Source organism: Fistularia commersonii, chromosome 22 (assembly GCF_037954325.1).
Source record: "Fistularia commersonii isolate RoL2024-O1a breed Wild chromosome 22, RoL_Fcom_v1.0, whole genome shotgun sequence".
In the NCBI taxonomy this organism is placed as follows: Eukaryota; Metazoa; Chordata; class Actinopteri; order Syngnathiformes; family Fistulariidae; genus Fistularia; species Fistularia commersonii.
The window spans coordinates 4,840,327-4,859,683 of record NC_141305.1 but is presented as its reverse complement, the minus strand read 5'-3'; the positions used below and the strand labels follow the sequence as shown (position 1 = coordinate 4,859,683).

Here is a 19,357-nt window from a genome sequence, read left to right as displayed (position 1 = left end):
TGGCTGCCCCCCCCCCCCCCCCCCTTCCTTGATTTGCATGTATTGATCAAGAATATCGGTTGCGTGAACCGATGACGATATTTTCTGATTGGTGAAAAGTGATGTAGATGATCGTGACTCTGGCCTTTGGATGGAGCATTATGGTCCAAGTTATGTAACTGGTTTGGGGGGGGGGGGCTTCCTGGCGTTTACCGTTCTACGCCGACGATGCGTGGTGGTGTGTGTGTGTGTGTGTGTGTGTGTGTGTGTGTGTGTGTGTGTGTGTGTGTGTGTGTGTGGTGGGGTAGGAGAGCATCACTTCTCCGCCGGGGGATGGAGGCGCGCTCCGCGAGCTGGAGGCGCGCCGATGCTCCTGTCAGTGCGCGCGAAGAAGCCGTGATGCTGCAAGGAGGAGGAGGAGGAGGAGGAGGAGGCGGAGGAGAAGGACGCGTCTCCCCCTCCGCCCCCGAGCGACTCGACTGAGACGAGGGTGCAGGTTTTTCCGGCGGCACCGGTCCCGAACTCAGCCCGCTGCGAACGCGGGAGGAGGCGACCGGAGCGGCCGTAGGGAGAGCACCGAGGGCGGGCGGTGGGCGGCAGGGTGGGGGGGTTGGGTTCCGGGGGAAGCGATGGCGGGCGCCAAGCTGACACCCTCGCCCTCGGAGATCGACCCAGACGTGAAGACCGAAGTTCAGAAAACCCCAGAGCCGACCTGGGTCAACCCCTCCAACCCCCTCAGGACCATGGGCTCCTTCGGGAGCGATGCCGGCCAAAGGTAGCTGCCGCAAAACAACGGTCGCATGTCGCTTCTCTCTCGCTCTCTTTTTTTACCGAAATACCGTCGATGCGCGCTCAGGGTGCACCGAGTCTCCGATCGACCGAGCTCGTTGTGCTCCTGCAGGCAAAAGTTGATCCATTTTTTTCCCCCTCCATCCATCGTATCAGTGTTATACTTCCCCAGTGGCATGTGCACAATCGTAAGTGACATAATCGTTGTCATCATTCTGCAGCCTCCTCGGGTTTGATGAAGATAGAAGACTGATTGCAAACCCCTTCTCCCATCACTCAGCCCGCTGCTCTCTCTCTTTCTCCCCATCTCTCCCTCTCTCTCCCTGCAGCGCCGGGATCCTCTCGACGGTTAGAGTGATTACATAATTTGATAGCTGCTGCATCCACATTAGAATTTTATGAAAACGTGCGCTCTCCTGCTCGCATAATGCAAATTGCTATACCGGTGGCTGACATGGAATTGCAAACCTTGGGTGACGGTGTTTAGATGGCTCCCCGTTAACACAGCACATGTCTGCAGCCTCCTGCACACAACACACTCACTGCCATAACTCTCTCCTACCATTTTGTTGGCATGGAAAACAAGATTGAGGGTTTATCTTGCAGAAAGGTAAAAGAGCATTGCGGATGCAGGAATTCTGCCGGAGGCTCCGTTGGCTAAACAGAGATGTTGCGATGTTTGGAAGGGTTTTAGGAATCACCGCAAAACCAGCATCCTCCGACTGGGATTATCCTTCCCGTCAAGAAGAAAAGCACAAAACACAGTTGGGCCCCTTTTTGGTGTCAGGCTTAATCTCCTGCATTATGTAGAATTATGCTGTACATGAATCCAAAAAATAATTTCAGAAACCGCTTACAGAGATATATCTACTGTTAAAATAGTTTTTTGTGAGACGGTTGAAGGGAATCCTCTACTTCATAACCACAAATATCACCGTGTTAAGTCTCTTTTAAACTCTTGATAATCCACTCTCCCTGCCGTCTTAACCCGCTAAGATTTTCCGTCCATAATAGACGACCGCGGAGATGATGTCCACCACACGCGCTCAATCACTTTTGAATATTTAACTTAAAAAGTTAATCACGGTAAATACTGGGCTGCAGTGGTTTTCCTGCTGTGCTAACAGTCTCATCAGCTCAGACTGTGTATTTTGGTCAATGGACGTGGAATGATGATATGTAGTTCACTGTGGAAGCTGGTTCTCAACCTTAGGGATGTCAGTCCATTAGCATCAGCATATATCCTGCGCAGAAACAAGCGCTTTTAGGTTTGACCAATTTCCTGTATATAAAATCAAAGTAGGCATCCAGCAGGACACAAATTTGTTTAAAAATTTATAATTTGGATAACAAACTGAAGCTGGCGGTCAAATTCCAACCTTTTGATTGAGATGCCTCGGCTAATGTTGTGATATCGTGTTGTTTTTAAGCTGTAGAGTAATGAAAAAAAGGTTTATTCAAATATTAAAGTCCCCACGCTGATTATTATTTTACACTGACAATTCTCAGTTTTCGGTTCAGCAATGGCTTTTCACTTTAATCGTATTTTAAGCTCCACCATAATATATATATTTCAGTCCACTCCCGGCAATGTGTGATGTCAAACCGATGTCAACCGATAGCCAGTTGTTGCATGCGTTGAAAACAACATCAGCAAGGAAGCATTTAAAATGTGCATTTAAAATTACTTGCTTAGTATTGCTAACTAAAACTCTTGTGTTGGGCTATCGGCCGTGCTCAGTGTACATTGTGCAGTGCTCATGTTGTTTAGCTTTAAAATGATCCGCAGTGTGAGGAAGTTTTTAATCCAGTCTCAAGAAAAAAAAACAATCCAAAAAACTTTCTGACCTTATGAGCACATGTCAGTCGCTTGCTACCTTCATTGAATCTGCAATGTGTCTTATCATATTGATCGTACCGTGGGTGCGAGATGCCGCTGTAAATGGTAGCGCCCATTGTGTTGCCAACACAATAATCCTCATCGGGTGCCAAAAATATCGTAATCCTTTATAGCTTGTCATTTCGTATTAGAGCACTTCGTTTTCAAAACACCCAAATCACAATATGAATAATAAGAGACCTACAGTGTCGGTGTGTATGATCCCTGACTGGCGCCTGCAGGATATTTTATGATTTCAGAAGTCCGGTTTTACTCCTAAGCCGGTGAGCCAACTGTCAGAACAGGATGAAAATATAGTCAATCAGCTTTGAGCAAATTAACTTTCACTCAGGTTTCATTCCCAAGCTGTTTCAGATTTGGACCCATAACACAATATCTGAAAATGGCTCAGGCTGAAAAGCAGTGTATTAGCTGGCTAGTTGCCCTTGGTGGCCAGTATTTGCCTCTGCTGGCAGCCATTCCTGTTTTGTTTTTTGCCTTGCAGCCACTTACTCTTTCAGAAATGACAGACTTGTTATTTAATTTCAAAAGCCCAACCAGACCCGCAACCCATCCCACCATACTGCCACTCCTACTGCAGCCTGTTGGGATGTTGACAGGAAACACAGACATATCTAGCTTGAGGGTAATTTGATCAGCGTTTGATTTGTGTCTAGCTTTGCTCAAGAGTGGCAAGGGAAAGTGGACAATCGATGATTTAGGACAACGTACAAATATCCACTGTCTTTTTTGAGGTCGTGTGTGTGTTTCGGGGGATCCCCGTGTAAAAAAAGCTACAGTGGTCAGTATATAGAGCGTTTTAGAAAACAGTCTATTTAAGAGCAATGACTATGAGTTTTAGAGCTCCAGTCCATATTCTTAGTTAGGTGACTGTCTCACAAAGTTTGTGTTGAGTTTACTGGATGCTAGCCAGCAGGGGCGACCTAATAAAGCAGCATGACTTCCAGTTGATAGATTATCGGTAGAGAGCACATTCTGTTCTTTGACATCTCTGCAACACCACATCTCCAGAGCTGACATGTACATCACCCGAAAGCTCTTCGGCTTATTGAACGATCCTTGTCGCTGTGACTTATTGGAGTCTGCAACGCAACGCCTCATCATCCTGACATCGAGTTTAATGGATCCCTTCACATCCGTCATTTGTCACTTTTTTTGATAAATTGTGAAAACGTGTTTGAAGCAAGAGCAACCAGGAAATAGAGGCCGTGCGTGATGACACTCCTGAGCAGAAAACAAGAGCTGAGCTGATTAGTACCTATGATGCTTTTTACCTCAAGTCGATTTAATTTAGCTGCTATTGGTGCATGTTACAAAAACAGAGAAGCTCAAACCCATTCAATGTAGAATATCAGATTCTGGTGACTTACGGTATTTATTAATGTGAGCATGCACGCTTTGTTAAGACTAAAATCATAGAGCTGATTGATATTGAATGACATTTCATTTTTGTACCGGTCCAAAGTGTTGGGGGTGGTAAAAAGTTACAAATATGTTCTTGAATTAGGTAGGTGGAAACATTTCATATTACTTGCCATTTAATATGTAACAACTAGCTGTATTTTCAGTTTCATGCCAGAAAAGTTTGAATTTAACCCCAGAAATGATGGAGCGTTGAAACTCCCCTAAAGAATTACATCATGATAATCATATAATACACTCAACCAAATATCAAAATGCAAGCACCGCTGATGTTCAGATGGGAGCAAATTCACAACAAACTGATCAGTTATTTCATATACAGCACTTTGGTCTGCAAGGTTTCCAACCAGCAGACATTTAGGCTGGTACTGACCTGTCTGTGGAAGGCTGATACTCGCGAGGAAAATCAAACCTTATGTTTCTGTCGGGCTCTTACTCTATGGTTATATTCTGAAAGATGAGAGGTAATAATGTCTGATTAGGGACACGGTCGCGTCCAGACATCTTTGGAAGATCAGCCTTCAGACAGATATCGAATCATCTCATCAATCTTTTTAATTTGCATTTTTTTCTCTTTCCTCCTCTGCACCAATATTCTTTGCTTAATTCACTTAATGTTCATTTTTGCATTATTTGCTGAATAATAATAATTGTAAGTGATCACACTGCATTTTACGGTGCTATTTTGGATTTCTGTAACTGGTTTAAAAAGTAACTTTAAGATACAGAGAATAGGGCTAGAAGGAGAATGTTTATTCACTGCGGGGATCCCTGGAGGGAAAAGACAAGAAGAAAAAAGGATTTTGAAAGGTGACTTCAGGTCGTACTCTGGTCACGTCGATCCCGAGTTTGGTCAATGCCATCCAAAATAAATGTACACGCCCAGACACCTTTACTTCCCTTGTGCAACGTGAAGACCTGGCAGGTAATCCATTCTGAGTGTCTGAGGAAGGTGAGAAATTGCAGGGGATTCTCAGATTTACTGTCAGCTCTTGGTCCTGGCTGTGCAGAGCGGCGCATACCGTGGAAATTAATGAATGAACACCTTTTTTTTCTGATAGGTCTTACTCAGAGTGCTAAGGATGCATTCAGAGTAGTAGTTGTAACTGGAGACAGTATTTTGAATGAGTTTTACAACCTAATGGCTTGGGGAAGCACATTCTTTCAGTCGAAGCAGCGAGAAAGGGAAAGAGTACTGTACATAAACTGCAGGGATATGTAAATAGGTTTACAGCTTAAAAAAGCCCTACAGATCATATTTAATTTTCACCGTGGGAGGTCCTCCCACTAGACCAGACCGAGGCAGTTCTGAGTGAATGTAAGTGAAAAGTCCTGATCATTTCCATTTGCCTGCTTGTTTGCTCAGCTCCCATTTCCTGCAAAGAGGTGAGAGTCTGCCTTCTGTTTCCATGTTGGTCTTATCCGTGAACATTAGAGTGAGATATGAAGCTCAGCATGGTGCTTCTGACATAAATGTTGTTATTTTCTTAATTCGATTGTTTCTTTAGTTGGAGGGAGGGATTTGCGATGCATCTTTAGGCTGTGAAAAGATGGAGTTGTAGGGCGGCTTGCTTTATCGTAGCATTTGCAGCATCGAAGCTCTTTGGAGCCAGATTGTATCTTTACTGCTAATTAAAGTGTAGCCGACTTTCTGGATGGACAGTGAGAGAGCAGTAAAATGTTTGACCTTGCGATTACTGTTTACAGTATCCCTGCCCAGCAGATTAGTTTTCAGCTAACTGCCATGTTGGACTTTTTACTAAATATATAAAAAGCAGGTAACGGAGTCACAATATTCAAAATACCCAGAAGTACTTGTTTTTGTTGTTGCCAATTCAGTTGACATTTTTTTTTCAGTTTCACTGAAAGGCAAACTTATGGAAGCCTGAGTGTGTTACCATAATTCCGAGCGACTTTTATTGAAGCAATGTTAGCGGCACGTAGATGACATGGGCGTTTTTGTTTTGTTGAACCTCCAGCACCAAAAGCTGTCGGACAGGAGCTAGATCCCGCAGTGAATGATGTTATGGAGTCCCGTGAGACTTAAATAATTGACTATAGTTGCTGGAATATTGCTTGTCCTCTCTCGTGACGAGGTACTTCCTGTGTTTTAATGGGCACTCCATTAGTCCATTTGCAAAGGCGTAACTATAACGACAGCGCTTTAGTTGCAACACATTTGTCAGAGACTTTTATATTTTCCGAATTTCCGCTTTATCGCTTTGTTTCGAGCACATTGCTGTTAGCGGGTCAAAGATCCTTCATTATTTGCAATTCATGTTTTTTTTGTTTGTTTGTTTCTTCAATATTTGTCACTGTGTGGACATGCAGAGTAAAGATGGCAGTGGCCCGTGGGGAAAGCTTGTTTAATTTTATTATGGGGAGGAATCATATCACTGAACAGCAAAAGTAACAGTATCCGCAATTTATTTTTCTGTGTATTCTATTAAAATGCATCCATTAGCTAATTGTTTCCCCTTCCCCTGTTTGTTTGTTTATTCCTAGTTTTTCTGTTATTGATAACCTTTTGTTGCACTGTCAACTTTCTGCTGTGAGTGGTTGAAATTTCTATTGTTTTCTATTCTTCGTTTTCTTCACTTGCCAGTGTTGTTGAGAAGTTGTTTATCTTAATTCCATCAGGAAAACCGATTGAATCATGGAAAATCTACCAAAAATTTAAATATACTGCAAGTGGCTGTGTTTTCCTGACATTTATTTGAGCACTTTCTAGACTCTTGGGATTTATTTTGTACTTGTAAATCATCCCAGTCTCTCCAAATAGATGGACACCATTAAAAACACTTTGACAGAAGTGATTAAGAAACGCCGTCTGTATGAGACTGTTCTACAGAATTGCTCGGAAATGATCTTCTCAAAACCGCGAGAAACCTTAATTTGTGGCTTTTAGAGGATTCTCATTTACTCTTTAATGTGTTTATGGTATTAAAATCCCATCAGGTCCTGCCGTTTGTGCTTGCCATTTTTGATATTTGAAAAGAATTCATGATCGATAAAGGGCAGACTCCGTCGTGGAATAAATTAAAGTCGGATAAGTCAGTTCTCAGGTACTTGACTTGGGTGACCTTTGAATCCTGGCTGCTCTCCTGCTGTCGCTGTTGATCAATTTTCAGGTCTGTCTACCTATTTGTTTTTTCATTTCTCAGTGTTATACACTTCCACCTCTCCCTGGCCACTTAATTAATGGGGCCTGTGATACTGACCAAGGGGAGTGTATCCACTGATCCCCCTCGGTTTGCATTTTCTGTCAGCCTGTGCCTTGTTTATGACAAACTCAATGTGCAGTGTTTGAATCGCATCTCTTCAAGCTCACACACCATCAATATCCTGTGCAGTTCCTCCTGGAATGAAACATGGAGCTGAATAGGACTGGTATCGTGCGGCAAAGAGCAGTTGCTCTCGGTCTGGTTCAAACTTACTTTCTCAATCAAATTCAAATCACGATTAAATTCATCTTCCACAGGGTGTCCCCTCTGTATCAGGTCCAAGTTGAACTTTCTTTGACACAAACTAATCCTGGAGTTGCCTTCCGGTTCATGAATTTGTATTTTTGTTCTTTTTCTCCCTTTTTGGGAGAGATGCTCAAAGACACTAATACACCGCACTGGCTTCCTGAGCTTTTCCCCCTTTCCTTCCTTCCCCTGCCGTCTGAAACCCCTCCCCTTTCCTAACCTTTACCTATCTGTGTCCGTGTGTGCTGCATCCAGGTATCAGGAGGAGTACAGTATGGACTCAACCAATGCCCAGTAAGTTTCTGTTAGCATCATGCTTGCATGGCATGGAATATGTCTCCACTGCACCACAGGACTATGAGTGCAAGCACAAGACACATGTGTAGCACTGTTCACCTTGGCTGTTTGCAAAAAAAAGATCTATATACGGAGGCAACACCGTGACTAGTGTTTGTAGCTGTTTAACCTCAATACTTGCGAAACTGGACTGACTGTTGTCAAGAATAACCCCCTTCTTTCATGGCTACCTTTTCAGCAGTTGTTGTGGCAATATCAGAGAAAAGCAGTTTTGAGTCGATGGTTCGGCAGCTTGGGGTTTGTTTGTTTTTTTTTCTTCTTTTTTTATTCCACTGTTTCTGTTGTTGTTGTTGTTGTTGTTGTTTGTTTTTTAACTCCATTTGATTTGCCCTCAGTTATTATTGTCTGTATAATTCCCAGGCTTGATGCACTGCCTAAGTAAGCAGAACAGATGAAAGTGCCAGTTTCTCAATTGCTGAAAAGTCCCAAGAGTCAATATTTGCCCTGTGGTGTGTCCTATGCATGCTGCTGAGCCTCATGACGGTGAAATATTGTAGCCCAGTTCAAGCCGGCATTAAAATCAAAAACTTCTGGGATAATATGGAAAACTTGGTGACACAATGATTCACAAATATATTGTTTAGCAGGAAATAGAATCGGTGAACCCAGTTCAAGCCTGCATTAAAATCAAAAACTCCTTGGATAATATGGAAAACTTTGTGACACAGTGATCCACAAATATATTATTTAGCAGGAAATAGAATCAGTGTTTTCTTAAGTTACTTGCTGATTAAAACTCAACATGATTAGATGTCGCTCAGTGTTTCCTTGTGCTGAAGATGACATACTTTGACTTCCTGTCGCAATCATAATTTTCCCGTTAGAAAAATCTGGATGTGAGAGTTTTGGCATTTACTTCTTGTGTGTTTAACTTTTACTTCCCCATCATGTTGTTTCAATTCTCATGTATTCCAAAATTTGTAGGTCAAACTTTTCTGAATTCTGTTCTTACACTTATGATAAATTGGCTTGTCTACACCTAAAAAAATGTTGCAGGGGAAAGTTAATACCAAAATTAGAATAAGAATGTAATTAACAACAAATTGGTCTGGTCACACAACACTGATGCACTCTAAAGGAGGGGTCAGAGCAGAGATATTCTTCCTGACGAGACTGAGGTTGTTTGGTGTCTGTAGCGGGTTCCTCAAGACCTTCTACCAGTCTAAGGTCGCCAGCGCACTCTTCTTGGATATAATGTGCTGGTGGTGCGCTGCCAGGACTGGTGAGGTCAATAGGCTCAACAAGATAGTGAGGAAAGCCCGCTCAGTGGTGGGGCTGAACCTGAACCATCTTCAATCGGTGGCAGTGGGGAGAGTGAAGGACAAACCGGGAGCTACCCCGGACAATCCTTCCTTATTTAATTTGTTCTTGTCATTGCTATTGTCACTCTATTTTTATTGTTGTTTAGTTCTTAGTGTTCTTTTATGTTGTCCATTATTATCCTTGATGTTGTTGCTTCTGTCTATTTATTCGTGGATGTCTTGCTATCTTCTGTCTTATGTCTCTCTATTTATATTTATGTTCTTAGTTATTTTCCTTTTTTTATTTTTTGACAAGATAACTGTTACGCTGCTGTGACAGAGGAATTTCCCCAATAAAGTTTATCTTGTCTGAATTATTAAGCTTTATAAAAAAGAATATGCACAAAACTCACTTTTTGAATTAAATGAATCAAAGAACATTTTCCTAGCGGCAACAGGAATGTTTGCACCAGATGAGTTATATGTATCATATAGAAACACCGAACCAAATTGCTGTAAAGAGAAAACTCCCTAATAAGCTTCTTAAGAACAATAAACAACAGATTAAGTAAATGAAAATGTCCCTTTTCTCCACGTGGGCACACTCTATAAAGGTGGTTGAATTACATTTACTGCCTTTTTATTAGCAAAGCCTTTATAGTAAGAGGGCACTTCACTAACCTCGGCCCACATAGCACGAGTGCTACGTCGCTTGTAGGCTGAGGAGGAGATACTGATTCAAAGCAGTTCTTATTCCTCTCGACGTCCATCAAGGGGTTATGGCCTGAATGACACCCATAATAATAATGCTGTTCTTTTTTGTGCATAATTTTGGTCTGTGGAAAAGAAAGTGATCTTAGTATTATCCCGGTGTCAACATATCACAGTCGAATGCAAAAGTGTTTGAAATGCCATCATACATTGAGTTACAGTAACTCAGTGTATGAATAAATACATAAATAAATACATATTTGTGAAGTTTTGCCCCAGGAAAATTGCCATACAGTGAAACAATAATGGGATTCCAGTCATTGACCTTCGGTTTACACTGGTTTATCTCAGCTTACTTCAAATAAAACTCAAAATATAAATTTTCTGCATGTGCTGATAGCTTGTGTTTAGATCCTATTGAAACGATAAATTGATTTCATGTTTTATCTTTTTTGGGGGTGCTATGTTAATCTTCTTTGCTTAGCAGGGACACACAATTATGATAGTATCTCATGTCTGGGCAAATGATGTGATTATATTCATAAGTAAAAAATACGATGGAGCTGCTCTAGTAAGATGATGTACTGTTCTACATCATCTTAACTGATAGTTCAGCCATAAATCCAAGTTTGAACTGAAAAACAAAAGTATGAACAAACCCAACACTGAGTTGAAAATTTGAGCGCTATTGTATATTTTTTCCAATTCCACCATACAACGGCCATTAATCAAATTGTAGGTTGAAGTGAGACAGACCCGTGCAGCTACTCCGCAACGTTAAATTGCCTAGAGTGTAGTGGTTGCTGGTCTTCTGCTACCGCCTGAAAATGGATTGGGCTCTCTGGGGCTGTGCTAAGTGGTGAGCCTATAGGCATGTGTTGACAATTCTTCCTTCGTCACCTGCCTTTTTGTGCTGATTCTGTCAGCTGAATGGCAGGTCGGCGTGAAATATTGCCACGCATTTGCCTTTTTTCACTTCCTCACAAGCTTCACCTCCTCAAGAGCTCTCACTGCTGAAAAGCAATGAAAGCTTGTAGTCATAGAATCGGGAGCCAATTCATTCCTGACATTTTCATGACATCGCCTTGTTTAAGGCAACAAGACTCTGGGACATTCGGAGATATTCACAGAGGCATAACCCATTATCATCGGATGCCAACCAGACATCATCAAACCCACAATATCATCTCAGAAATGAGTTCTGTGACTGAATTCCTAACAGATGCTCACAATACTCTTGTGCGTTTTAATGAGGAGGAGCATCAGGCTTTATGGCAATTCCTAATGTTCAGAGTGAAGATCAACAGGGTATTGAGGTTAGGTGTTTTTATTTTTTTACATGCAACACAAATTTATGAAAAATATTTATGTCGACTAACTCATTTCATACAAATGCCATATTGTTCTAGCTGGCCTACCATTATTAGGGTGCTAATCAATTGGGGTTTTCTTTGACAGATATTTTGAAATATTACTTTTATTGCATTCTCCTCTGCAAAGGAAAGGATATTATTGTGTTTATGATTCCACCTCATCAGCTTTTATCAGCACTGTTACAGTTCCCAGGTAATGCTGCTTGATTTTTTTGAATGGTGTATAAATGCCCTATATTGTTATTTTACAAAGTAAGCAATAGCTGTTAAGAGAAAGGGTGACAGGTCGCAACACAGCTATTCCAGCTGACATACCAGCAAAGCTGTGTTGTAATAATCTAGCGCAAGTAAATTCAAGTCTCCTTTTTTTGTTTCCAGAGACCCACAGTGAAGGTAGCCATCGTGATGTAAGTCTGGTGAAACTAGAACAGTAAAACAAACCTGACACGTGAGTGCAAGGAGTTTGATTGTTCTAAACTAAACAGCACTTGAGCACTTGTCACTGGCGGGACCCACTCAGTTATGGAACACGGTAATATGTAAACATTTATCTTTCTCTAAAGCTAGCAACATTGTCACCCCTTTAAAATACAAAAACAGTGGAGTCCCTTGGATGCCCATCGTTGACTCCGTTTCATTCGAGACCTTTCGCATCTTCACTGGATCCGAGGATTGTTTCCATATAAGATTTTCACGAGAGACTGTTTTTCAAGTAAATACGTTACTACATTTATGTCTACATTTATGATTTTTCCACCTCGATCCCACATTTAGCGTTTTAATTCCAATCAGTTGTGTCTGAACCATGATGTCTTGTTTTATTTTGTTTATTGCGTGTCCTTTTTTTATTGGACGATTGAGTCGTATATATGATTTGGATCTTTAAATCAAAGCTCAGGGAAAGCTCACATTCTTGTAGCATCATTTAAAAAAAATGTCCATAGGACGGGAGGGAGTGGGTATCTGATTTATGCTTGTAATTAAAGTTCTTTACTGTCATCCTACTAAAGTCAATGGCCTGAACAATGTGAATTCTGGGCATCCAATGTCACTTCATTTTCTCTTTGTCTTTTTGAGGAACAGGCAACATCCTTTTATTATGTGACTGCTATCTTGACTGCTATTTAATGATCCTTCCATTCAGCCTGAGTTGCTCACAGAACAACGATAACAGTCGCGCAATTTTCCGTATCATAGATATTGCTCCCAAATTCAAGAACAACATTGTTATTTTAGTTTTCCTGAGGCAAAAAAACCCCTTTGACAGACCTTGAAAGACACAGAGACAGCTTTGTCTCAACCTTTTTTAAATGCCGATTGAAAGCATTTTGGTGCACTCTTTCCACTTTGCTCCTACAAAGCCATGCAGATTCATTTACATCTTTCACCATGCGCAGAAGGGATTGTAGCTTCTCCACCGCCTCTCATCAGTTTATATATTTCAGCCAGCAGAAATAATGATGCCTCGGAGGAGCATGTATGACCAGTTTTTGCCCTCTTTTATTAATCCTACATGTTCAGACCCCTCCTAACTCTCATTAAGTTAATTGTAACAAACCCGACAGACATCCCTCCTGAGCGCTCGTCCATTCGATGTACTTCACTAGTTGCTACGTGTGTTTGGAATGAAGCCTGCTCAGCTATTTTTGTGCTGTTGCACCATCCTCAGGGTGTGAACTTTTAGATGCAGAAGCAGAAAATAACTGAGGTGGCACCGTTTTGAATATTCATGTCTCGGAGTAGTATTTTTAGAGTATTTTTAGAGTGGAATCTGCTTACCAATCAGGGATGCTGTGTTCTATTTCCAGCTGTTCATTTTGTCAGAGGAAAGAAAAATGAAAAATGGTTCACAAAAGTTATTTGATGAAAAAGTAGTGACAAGCTTTGTCTGTCAATGAGACAAACTGCCATTCAAATGGGAAAAGTAGGCTTCGTGGAACTCGGTTGTCTCTGAGTTTTCTACTTCTTGTTGTAAATGACTTATTTAGCCATGGGTATTTTTCTTCATAGATTTCTGCAGGACGCATGACTCAGCAGAAAATTGCGACGGATTTTGCTCCATATCTCCATGGCTTGTGCAGAATCAGTAGTGTTGGATTGGATTTATTGTGACTTCTGTCCCATGACTCCATGTTTACTTCTGCCCCAGATGAATTTCCTCATCACCAAAAGGAACCTTATGGCTGAGTTTGGATGCCAATAACTAAGCCCGACAGTAGAGATTTGGAGAGATTTCAACTGTAGTTTTTGGAGTACCACACCATCTTGCAATTGTTGCAACACTGCCAGCTGCTTTGCATGGCAATACAATTTTGGCAGACAACGGTGATGTGAGCAAAGTAAATGGAACAATAGAAGAGATCTAGTGGGGTGTGTTTTTTTTTTCTTACTGTGTCTTTATGTATGCCACCCATACGTCACTGGTCAATACAGTGAGCACAACCTGTGAATACTAGTCAAAATGGTTAATGAGATAGGGGGGGACTGATTGGTGCCTTCTAGATCCATTACAGAACTGGAACCCATTTCCAGTGCGAACCGAGGCCAACAAGGACATGGGGTCCAGTGAGTGCTGTTAGATGGCAACATTCGCGAAAATGTTGAATATCCTTATTATTTGCATCAAGTGATTCATGTCACCTGATGTGACCTTGTATCAAATCACACCTTGTTACAGACTTAATGGTTTTATCCATGTGTGGTCTGAACACAACATAAGTGGATTAGGTCATTCACCCAGGGCAGCTCTGGCAGAGTCAGGTCAACATGGAAGCAGCTTCTCAATCTCATGGTGGCCTGGACTGACAGAACTCATTAGGAGAATGCTTACTGGCGCAATAAATCAAGTTAAAGGCAGTCCATTTTTTATCGACTTCTACGGTCAGACGCTTTACAATCACTGAAGTTGGAACTTGCTTCCCAGATTAAATACAATTCTACATTGATTCTAGAACTGAAAAGGTATTTTCTGTCTGCACCCTTGACTTTTTTACAAGTTGTTCTAGTTTTCTCTGAGGCATTTCTATTCTTAAAAGTCATTGTTCACAAAAGAGGTATAGCTATAGATTACTTGGAATAATGATGAAAAATGGCAATTACCCCAAAATAATGGGTGATTCTCTAAAGTATTGAGGCTGCATCCACTCAGCAAATGTATTTTTCTTTAATTACTTTGGCTCTTGTCTGTGCTTAAAAACAAAACCTTATTTTGGTCAGTAAGTGACAGACAGCTCTGTTTTTAATTTCTTTAAATGGCTACGGTCTGTTGAGACAAATACACAAAAACTATGTATTGGTTGAACAGGCTGATAAAAGTTGAGGATGGCCATTAATCATGTTAGAAACATAGAGGGGCTTTAGGCATTTTTTCATTTCCAAATACTGCGTATACTCGATATAAAACTAATTTACCTTCAAGCCTTTAACTTGAACAGTGTTGTTTTCGCTCTTAATTGCAAATGATGCTCAACTCGATGACGGCAGTCAGAAGATGTCGTGTTTAATTAACTACTCCTTTTTCGTACATTGAAACAACAGATATGATTTTATCTTATTAATCATTTGACTCATTTGCCCACAACACATTTCACCGTGTGAGGATGCAATTACCTTCAACATTAGATGAACACATCAGCATTCAGTGCTGTTAGCTGTTTCATATACTAATGTGACACAACGTAAAAACGTTGCGCAAAGAGTCAAACAGGACTGACTTATACTAAGAGGCTGATTTATCTTTACTTCATTGCATTATTTGTAGTTTGAAAGGGTGCATTACTGAATGAATCTCAAACCCACGCATGCGGAATAACACTGATGCCACACAGTCAAGCCCATTCAATGCACGTAATTTCATCATAGCAGCATGGCGTCTGATTTCAGGGTGCAGGATGTCTTTGTGTTTCCTGTGTGTGATTGCATGTACATGTTCGGTCGTCAGCAGCCGGTGTTGAAATGCGTTACGGACCCCCTCCCCCTTCATCAACAATGGTTCTATACTGCTTTTGAGCTGATCAAGCGGTCAATAAGTCGATTCCCTTTTGCAATTTGATGAGATGGAGACTCAGGGACAGCGGTGTCCAGTTGGCGCCTATTGATGAGAACATGTCTTTGTGGGTAGCCGCTGCTTATTCCATGGCCTGGAAACAATGCAGACATGTGAGTTGAGTATTCCCTGCCTGGGATGCTGTAGCCATGGTGATGAAGCCAAGGAAATAAGGGGCAGTCGCTTGGGGATGCTACATTTCACATGGTTTCTTCCCTCTACTTTTTATTTATGCGTGCATAGTAAGGAATTGACTGCTGCCACTGCCCTCTTGCTCTTCGCTCTACTCCACTGTCTTCTTCTACCTTATATTAATCTCGTCAGCCAAGGTAGCAGAGTTTCAGGATCCCTCGTGCAACTGTGGAGCTATTATTACTTCCCCGCTATGCTCATTAGTGACATCAAGTCCTTTATATTACAGAAACTGTTAAATAGCGCTGTCTCACCACCTGCATGGATGCAAGGTACCTACAGTACAGCAGCTATATTATTGCCAGCGCTTAAGTGTTCATTTGGTCGAGTCCTTCAAGCCTATTAAGGTTCACGTTAGGGCTCAAACCTGTAATAGCTCAGGATCTGCTGCTTCACATCCCAGCGGTGAGGAAATATTGTTGTTTGATTTCAAGTGCATTAGTTTGTTGTACATGTTGTCAATTATTAATGAAAGCTTTTGTGTTTGTGCTCAATTACTTGATTGCTCTCTAAGGTTCTCTCTAATTTCACACACATAAAAAGGAAAGTTTGTTTTTTTGGGATAATCTGAATTATTAAACAAGACCCACGGTGCTCATCGAAATGAAACTGTGTTCAAGGCTAATATTGTTGCAGTGATGTGGGACTCTGTATAATGACTGGTGGTAAGATGAGCTATAATGAATAAATAAAGGGAATGATAGAAGTATTCAGTATCAGTTTTTTTTAAGGCCGGTTATCCACTGTACTTTAAAGTTTTATGTGAGTTTTAACAATAATGAAATAAATTGGAGACTTGATTGCACTCCTCCAACTCCGTCTGCTGTTGAAATTGTCCAGAGCTTAAGGGTCTCTTGTTTCGTCTCGCCAAAGATCCAAATAAACATTAACACTCACCAGAGGATTGTAAGTCTACCTTGACAACAAGCCAACCAATCATCAACTGTAAAGGGCGAGGTAGAGTTTCTACAAATGTATGGATTTTTTCAAACTCTTTATATAGACCACTTACCCATACACCGGGCTCGGCAGCATATTGATATTATTTACCAACTACTGTTCAACTGTTCTGTTTTTGTGAGTTGTAAACAGACTCCGCAGCGGCAATGTTTAAAAGTTCATCAAGCCCCAAACCTGATTAACAAGATGTCGCTGTCCCACAGGGTTCAGGTGGAGTTCTATGTGAATGAAAACACCTTCAAGGAGAGGCTGAAGCTTTTCTTCATCAAAAACCAAAGGTCAAGTAAGTACAGCCCCGACAGGGATTATTCCGCCGCAATTCTCTCCTCCCATATTGCAAATGGAAAGAGGCCAAAGATGCTCGGAGCTAAATTAGCCAATAAAAAAACCTCAGTTATGAAGCAAAGATGACACATAACCAATATCTTTCTCATTTGGGATTTTCATTATTACATTCAGCGCTGTCATTGAAAATTACCGCGTATTTGGGTGTGCCTATTGTGGCCCACTTGTCGAAAGGCAGGGCCGCAGCATTTTTCCTCATTAAGAGACGAGATAAACAATACAGCAGCGTCTCTCCGGAAAACACTGGGCCACTTCACTGGATTACTGTGTTGTGCCTGTAAGCCATTAATTTGCATCCAGTGGTGAAAATGTAGACAGGGATACAGTGTGTCGTTCCTGAGCACCTCTCTCATCACTTGTTATTGTCACCGAGTCACCACGGTCTAGAAACAGGGGAGCAGTCTAATAAAAATGTCACGCTGGGCTTCGGGGTTCTTTTGCTCTTTGTCATGGCTGCGCCGGTTATCTTTGTCAGGTTTCAAATCGCTTTAACATCGACGCTGCCTTCATCTGAATAGGTCATGCCATGAGAAAATAGGTTGATGTTGATTGGTAGTACAACTACTGCCCCCCTCTGGCTGCTAAGTGTAACTGCAGATTGGTTTGCTTGTGAGAATTTTCAGACCTCTAGGTCTTGGTACGCATTCATAAATGTTATCATGACCACAGGACTTTGTTATAATCTTGAATAGGTTTTTGTCTATAATCCAAGAGTCTTTTCAGTTCTAACAGCGGTTCATCTCTTTTCCAAGGGTTTACGTACCTGAAACTCCCCATAGTTAATTAGAACTTCGAAGCCTCTTAGATGAGAGGCAAAAAGTCTTCAAGAAATTAATCAAGTCCTGCGGCTGTGATAAGATTTATCAGCACGCAGCCCAGTTTCCACTTCATTTTTCATGGAATACTGCCGGTGCAGACCATCCCTGGAATTTAAATAGCATTCCAACAGCCATTGAATGCCTATGAAGCCCTGTTGTCATATTTTAAGCCGTTCACGGTGGTGGTGTTGGCTTGTGTTATACTTGGGTTATGTGAAAGTTACCCATCAGAGGTAACCAGTTGTGACAGGGTGCCAGAGCAGTATGGACCCACATCAGTCAAACGACTTTCCTATTAAATGTGACAAAATAAGCAGTTTTGTGCCTGGAAGCAAAGACTCAAAAACACCCTTTAAATCTAAACAAAACCCTTTCAGAACAAACCACTTTTTTTAAAGTTTAGTCTGAGTGTTGTTGTCGATCCCCAGGCTTGAGAATCCGCCTGTTCAACTTCTCTCTGAAGATTCTCACCTGCGCCCTCTACATTCTGAGAGTCAGTCTGGACGACCCCAATGAAGTCAATGACAGCCCATGGTGAGTCCCACGCTATTGCCACGCTGTGTTTTTTTTTTTGTATTATATCCAAAACAATCTATAATTTAGAGAAATAGAAGGAAGACTTTTTATTGTCATCAGTGAAATTCGGACATCGCATTTGACCCATCATGGATGAAACGTGGGCAGAAGGCAGCCACTGAGCAGCGCCAGGGGAACTGTTGGGGGTTCAGTTTCTTGCTCAACAACACTTCGACGGGCAAGGAGGAGCGCGGGAATCCTAACCTGTCCAAGTATTGGTGACAGAAAGCCAGAGGGAGTTGCAATGTGCCTTTGTATATCTGGAAAAAGCATACGATGGGGTGCCAAGAGAGGAACTATGGTACTATATGTGGAAGTCTGGAGTGACGGAGAGATGTTAGACAGGTGCAGGACATGTATGGGAGAGTTGAGACTATGGTGAGATGTGCTGTAGGAGTGACAGAGGAATTCAAAGTAGAGGGTGAACGATATCAGCGATCAGCCCTGAGCCCCATTTTGTTTGCAGCGCTGATGGACGGGCTGACAGATGAGGTAAGACAGGAATCTCCATGGACCATCTTTGCGGATGACATTGTGCTCTGTTGTGGGAGAGGGGAGCAGGTGGAGGAAAATCTCAAGAGATGGAGTTATGGCCTTCAGGCCTGAAGGTTAGTCACAGCAAGACAGAACATGTTTGTGAATGAAAGGAACCCAAGTAGAGCGGTGAGGCTAGAGGGAGTCAAGAAAATGAAGGTGGAGGGTTTAAAGCACTTAGGGCAACAGTCCAGAGCAATGGAGTGTGGAAAAAGTTGAAGAAATGGATTTAAGCAGGTTGGAACGGCGGGAGAAGAGTGTCAGGGGTAATGTGTGATAGAAGAGTACCAGCCAAAATGAAAGGAAAGGTGTACAAGACAGTGGGGAGACCAACATGTTGTTTGGTTGAGAGACAGAGGAAAAGACAGGAAGCAAAGCTGGAGGTCACAGAGATGAGGCTGCTGAGGTTGTCTTTGGGACAACCCAACAGCACATGTTTTGGAGAAAAGGTCCTAGCCTAGATGGTTTGGTCATGTACAAGAGGGATCGTGACTATATAGTGGTAAAGGGATGCTGGAATTGGAACTGCCAGGCTGGAGGCATGGAGGAAGACCAAAGAGAAGATTTAGGGATGTGGTGAAAGAAGACATGAAGTTAGTTGATGTGAGAGAAGAGGATACAGAGAATAGAGTTAGATGGAGGGGA

General features: G+C 41.8%; 1 protein-coding gene across 14 annotated transcripts in view; it reads left to right on the top strand.

Moving 5' to 3' along the window:
- Positions 1–604: 604 nt before the first annotated feature.
- The window catches only part of kcnt1b (potassium sodium-activated channel subfamily T member 1b), a 50,173-nt gene continuing 31,420 nt past the window's right edge, over positions 605–19,357 (top strand). For 13 of the 14 annotated variants that reach the window (XM_086170027.1, XM_086170024.1, XM_086170022.1 and 10 more), the window contains exons 1-4: positions 605–754; positions 7,816–7,854; positions 16,643–16,722; positions 18,031–18,136. In XM_086170027.1, the coding sequence (XP_086026153.1) occupies positions 609–754; positions 7,816–7,854; positions 16,643–16,722; positions 18,031–18,136 (371 nt within the window). In that variant the 5' untranslated portion in view covers positions 605–608. The remainder of the gene's footprint in view (positions 755–7,815; positions 7,855–16,642; positions 16,723–18,030; positions 18,137–19,357) is intronic. The other variant, XM_086170018.1, reaches the window with a different exon arrangement.